A 6,000-nucleotide genomic window follows, 5' to 3' on the forward strand; every position below is an offset into this window, starting at 1 on the left:
CTCGTCAACTTTCCAACTGTTTTGTGCTGTTATAGCCAAGATAGCTCTAATTGCATCTAACCTAGAAACTATTGCAATGTCTCACTATAATCAACTCCTAGTTGTTGCGTAAATAATTTTGCTACCAATATAGTCTTGTACTTTTTTATTTCTCCTTTTCATTGAGCTTTGTTTTGTAATCCCTTTAACAAGGAAATATCATGTATCATTTTTCTCTATGGAATCCATCTCTTCATGCATTCAGTTACCCAATTTTCATCTTTCATTACCTCTTCAAAACATGTCAGTTGAAAAGTAAATAATGCAAAATTTTAATTCACATCTAAGACTTCATAGATCTCTCTCAAACACCTTATCATTCTAGGCCTTGATTAGCTACTTGATTGGGTAGTAGGAGTAGAATGAATTGTTGGAGAAGATGAATCACCTTGAAAAAAATGTCTCAAAGTTCTTATTGCAATATTTCTTATTAATGTTTGGTTTTACAAATCTTGTTGACCTTCTTGTACAACCTATTGATCTACATCGTCCTCTACTTGAGTTTTCACTACTCCATCTACTATAGATTTATCAATGCTTCCAACCCATGATTCATTTTATTTAAATTCAACATCTTTGTTAACTATAAACTTCTTTGTTATTAGATTATACAATTTATATGGTTTGGAATTATCACTATAACCCATAAAGATGCAGTTCTAAATCCTGTCATCTAGTTTTTTTCTCAACTTAGTAAAATGAGCATATACGACATAGTGAAAGCCTTGGAAGGGGGATACACTACAACTCATAAACGTCAGTTCTTTCTATGAAGCTTGGTTCTTCACACTTTAAGTGAGATATATATTCAAAATATAAATTGAGCAAGTTACTTCTTTACTCGAAAACTCATTTGATAGATGTTTATTCTTCAACATACATCTAGCTATATTCATGATGGTTCTATTATTCTTTCCAAATATACCATTTTGCTATCACATGTTTGATCATTTTAAACTATCTTTTGATCTCATGATACTTGAAAAATATATGAAAATATTTTGAATCATACTCGCTGCTTCTATATGATCATATGTCTTTGATTTCATGATGAATTTGTTTATCTAAATTGTCATGAATTCTCGAAGCTTGCCAAAATTTTCATCTTTCTTTGTGAGGACATAAACCAAAGTGTTGATTCTATAATCATCTATGAAGTTTATGAAGCAGTAACTTCATCCAAGTGACTTCATCTACATTAGAGCACAAAGATTTATATGAATTGAATCCAAAGGTTTCTTGTTTTATAAGACACTACTCTAGGAAAATTTCCGCTATGTTGCTTTGCTAGAATGGAACTCTCACATGAACTTGCTGGTTCATGAATCGGAGGAAAACCCTCAATCATATTCTATTGCTGCAATAGTCTAAGACCACAAAAATGGAGATGACCAAACCTAAGTACCATAACCAAAAATCATCTAAGCATGTTGCTTTTTGTGCAAATGGGTAATCATTTCTATCATACTTGACGGAAAGGGGATACATCTTATTCTTTTTCATCTTTACATTTCCAATTAACATCTTACTAGGAGGTCTATTATATATGAAGTAATGATATCCTTTAAATACTACACCATATCCTTTTTCACTAAGATGACATAAACTATGAAGATTATGTTTCAAAATTGGAGCATGATACACATTTGGTATGTACCTTTTCTGACCCAATTTGGTGAGGATATTAACCATTCCTTTTCCCATAGCTTCTAGAATATTATGTACATCCAACCTAATGCGAGTCCTAATTGAATCATCCACATTTTTAATTATTCTTGAGTGGCATGTCCTATGATTCCTACATCCACTATATATAATCCATATGTCATTAGATAATGCTTGAGAAGTACTACACATAAGGAATAAAGATTCTTCACACTTTTCAAAAGAATAGTTTGCACTTTTTCTGTTAAGATCAACTTTCTTATTTCTGCATTCATGTGCATAACACTCATCTTATTACACTAATAACACTTAATTTTTTATTTTTCATACTCTTGATTTGATTGTGAATTGTTGTTCTTACACCCCTTTGACTTATAAGGATTTTGATTGTATATACTTTCTTGTTTTGAATCTTCTCTCTTATTGTTGCTTCTACTACTCCTATTTTTTCCTCTTTATTATGATCATCTTCTTCCTCATAAGATAGAAACCAATGATTTGAATGCATTTTATTCAAGATTCATGGGATAACACAGATCGCAATAGCTCATCTATTGATCGATGTGACAAGTCTTTAGACTCTTCATTTGCTGTAATCACCACATCAAATTTCTTAACCAAGGTTCTAATAATATTCTCTGCCATTTTCTGATTTGAAATATTTTCACAATTGGTTCATGTACTGCTCCATAATTCTCACTATTTCATCAAAAAAATTCTCAAATTTAATGAGCAAGTATGTCTAGGATGTCCCACATTATGTCTAGGATGTCCCACATTGTCTTGGAGGTATCTTCTGCTGAAATCTTGAGAAACAAATTCACATCCACCCTATTTTGGATTATAGTAATTTCTTATACATCCTTTCTTCGGCTTATTCTGAGATGGTCATTTTGTACATTTGTCAAAATTTATCATATTGCCGTTCTATATAGCCTTGGACTACAAATTCCTATTTCATCCTAATAGCCCAAACTTCAGTGTTTCCCTATTAAAATTGAAAACAATAACCCAAAAAAATATCCACTTAATCCATATCATCCTTCTCTTTTTCTCATTTAAAATAACATTTCTTCGAAATAAGTCATTTTTTTCTTTTATAAAAATATCAAACTGCATCTATTTCCATATTAAACTACATCTATTTCCAAATCCAAATCCAATTGTAATAGATAAAATAAATATGTTTTATGCTACTTTTAGCCTTAAAAAAGAAATATTATCACCCACATGTACTTCCTTTTATTTTTGCCTTTTTCGAAAAGAAAGTTTTTTATATTTCACTTACTCAAATCTCCAATCCAATGCACCAATAGATCTGGCACTCATGTTTCATTATTTTGGAAGTGTTTACCTTCCCCCTGTCCAAAAAACCACTGGGCACCGGTTTGTGATAACGGCCAGGGCTCAAGGCGGATCAACAAATTGGCCTGTCCACTACGGTTGACTGCAACGGAGGACCCTGGCTCGAGTGCAAATCAGAAGGAATGACTGCTCTTCTGTCAGCATAACTCTGCTACACCGATGGCTATGGCGGGTTTTACCTCACGCTGCAGACAACTCCTTCAACCAACGATAATGAATATCGGTTTTTCTCTCTGCTGGCTCACTTTACTCTGAATCCTCCAAGTTTCTGGCTCCGACACCTCGATGCACAGAGAAGGAAACAACACGAAATAAAACACTTAAATATGAATAAAACACTTAAATATGAGTTGCTGCTTGAATAAATTAGTTGATTCAATTGCTTATTTCTTAAAGACACAAAAATAAGACATCTAGATGGACAGAAAAGGAAACAATACAAAATAAAACTCTCAAATATGAGTTGCTGTTTGAATAAATTAGTTGATTCAATAGCTTACAGCTTAAAGACATGATTACGAAGATTCAAAACAACTAAAAATATATATGTTAATTTTAGCTGACAAATCGATAATTCATAGCTATTAAAACTAGAGGACTTCAATTAACTAAAAATATTATTCTCTAACAATGATATGCACGGCGACACTTTCAATTTTTTGTATCAGCCCATGGACCTAAATTCTTTCAAAAGTACTTATTCTATTACATAAAGTTGCGATTAATCTAATAAATTTTGTTTAAATCTGGTATTTCTGGTTATATGCAGGTACAAAGATGTCCTGAAGACATGTCTATATTGATTACTACGTACGAAGGCACGCACAGTCACCCCCTTCCTAATGCTGCAACTGCCATGGCTTCCACAACTTCTGCAGCAGCTTCCATGCTTACTTCTGGTTCTGCGTTAAGCGCAGAAGCCATGAACGCGAACTCATACTTTCTCGGGGTCGGGAATAAAAGAATCGGTCAATTCCTTACCCCTAGTCCTAACATGACCAGTTCAGCCAATTCATTTCCTTCAATCACGTTAGACCTTACAAATAGTCCTTACTCACAATCAAATCATATTACAAATAATCCTTATCCACAATCAAACCTTCGCTTGGGCGTATCAGCAGGACCTTCATTGACCACCAACTTCCCCACCTCATTTCGATATCCATCGGCCGGGTCCGGATTGCTTCTTAATAATACCCCAAGAACGGCTTCTGACCATTCGTTAATATCACCCTCAGGGTCAAATCTTTGGAATAATAATAGTGTCTACTACAGCCAACCTCATGTATTCAGCAAGCCTTCTCTTGCTGCAAAGTATGATATGTCTAGCCAGCAGTTTCTTCAACGGCCACCAACTGTTGATCCTTCAAGAGCGATTCAAGGGGCTTTATCAGGATATTCCACGCAGAGTTTGATGCAAAACATCATAGCAGAGGCGGCTACAAAGTGCAATAATTCACAACGATCACAGCATTCTTTAGCTGATACTGTCGGTGCTGCAACTGCTGCTATTACATCTGATCCCAAGTTCACAGCTGCACTTGCAAATGCTATCACCTCCATTATCAGTCAAGGAAATACTCAATCTCGTCCAGCATCAAGCGATAGAGCATTAATATCGACCAATGGTGATCAGCTCTCACTTCCCAGTAAATGGAAAGAATCGATGCTTGTCTTACATGCAACGGATAATGGTGGAAGTACAAGTGCAACCCCTCGTCCCGCTTCTCAATCCAACGTCCTTTTTTCTGCTTCTTCTGCTGTCCCTTTCTCGACTAAAAAGTGGCCTACAACTTCCGGTGACAATCAAAACCTCTGAAGGCCATCAGAGAGTAATACTAGGTACTTTATACATTTGTACTTTAGTTCTCAATTTCGCGAGCTTGATTATATGTGTATTAACTCATGTGATGAAACTTCGACAACTTCCGGTGACAATCAAAACCTCTGAAGGCCATCAAAGAGTAATACTAGGTACTTTATACATTTGTACTTTAGTTCTCAATTTCGCGAGCTTGATTATATGTGTATTAACTCATCTGATGAAACTTCTTCAAGATTATATGGGCATTGAATTTGTGTAATTTATGTTCTCAACTGTAAGCGTTTTGGAATGATTGTGGGTATTTAGCGGCTTCCACCTAATGCACGCCTTTTCTACGAAGACGACTCACAACAACTGGTCATATGTGTATTTCCTTAGAAGAGCCTAGAAAATGAAAGGAAGCCTTATGTTATTGTGTCAAGCTTCATACCTGCGTGGATTCTGCTCGTTACCTTTTTCGTAGGATAATAAGTTAATATTCATATTTTCAAGTCTTTTCATCTATTATCCGATTTCATTTAAAAATAATAATAATGCGGTATATAAAAATTTAAGGTTATAAAAATCATGGCTTGACTATGTCGGATTTTAACGTTATAAATTATGCATTTTGCTTTTATAATTTTCATTTATTTTAGAAAGTGAATAGTATAACAAATTTGGATTCATAATAAGGTTTATATGTCCAAATCTTATCTATATAACATTGTCCGAAACTTATCTATATTACATTTGTAAGATATTCTACAAAATCAAAATATTCACTGGAATCCGTTATAATCATTCATGGACACAAACGGCATTTCAAATAGTAAATATGTAAACCTCACATTCTAGCATGTTGAAATGAAGTCGTGAATTGAATATTTCTTCCAACTCTAAAAGAATAGCATTGACATATTGAATATATAGTGAATAATCATAGTGAAATTATCTACAGATATTTTATAATAATTAGATCTTTAATGGAACTTTCGAATAATTGTAGTTGCAGTGTTTTTAATGAAAATTTCAAATTATTGCAGTTGCCGTGTATTAGAAGAATATGAAAATAAGAAATTGTTAATTGCTAAAAGAATGAAATAGCCATGTTGAATGTAATTGTA

At 33.8% G+C, this 6,000-nt stretch overlaps 1 protein-coding gene across 1 annotated transcript in view; it reads left to right on the forward strand.

The window, feature by feature from the left end:
* LOC149181625 (WRKY transcription factor 72A-like) overlaps positions 1–5,187 on the forward strand; it is a 29,172-nt gene extending 23,985 nt beyond the window's left edge. The window contains exon 5 of the mRNA XM_089418367.1: positions 3,839–5,187. Coding sequence (XP_089274493.1) covers positions 3,839–4,888 — 1,050 coding nt within the window. The 3' untranslated portion in view covers positions 4,889–5,187. The remainder of the gene's footprint in view (positions 1–3,838) is intronic.
* The last annotated feature ends 813 nt before the right edge of the window (positions 5,188–6,000 follow it).

The sequence above is a fragment of the Pinus tabuliformis genome, chromosome 3_2 (assembly GCF_031772625.1).
Source record: "Pinus tabuliformis cultivar Carrire ecotype Pingquan chromosome 3_2, CPIR1, whole genome shotgun sequence".
In the NCBI taxonomy this organism is placed as follows: Eukaryota; Viridiplantae; Streptophyta; class Pinopsida; order Pinales; family Pinaceae; genus Pinus; species Pinus tabuliformis.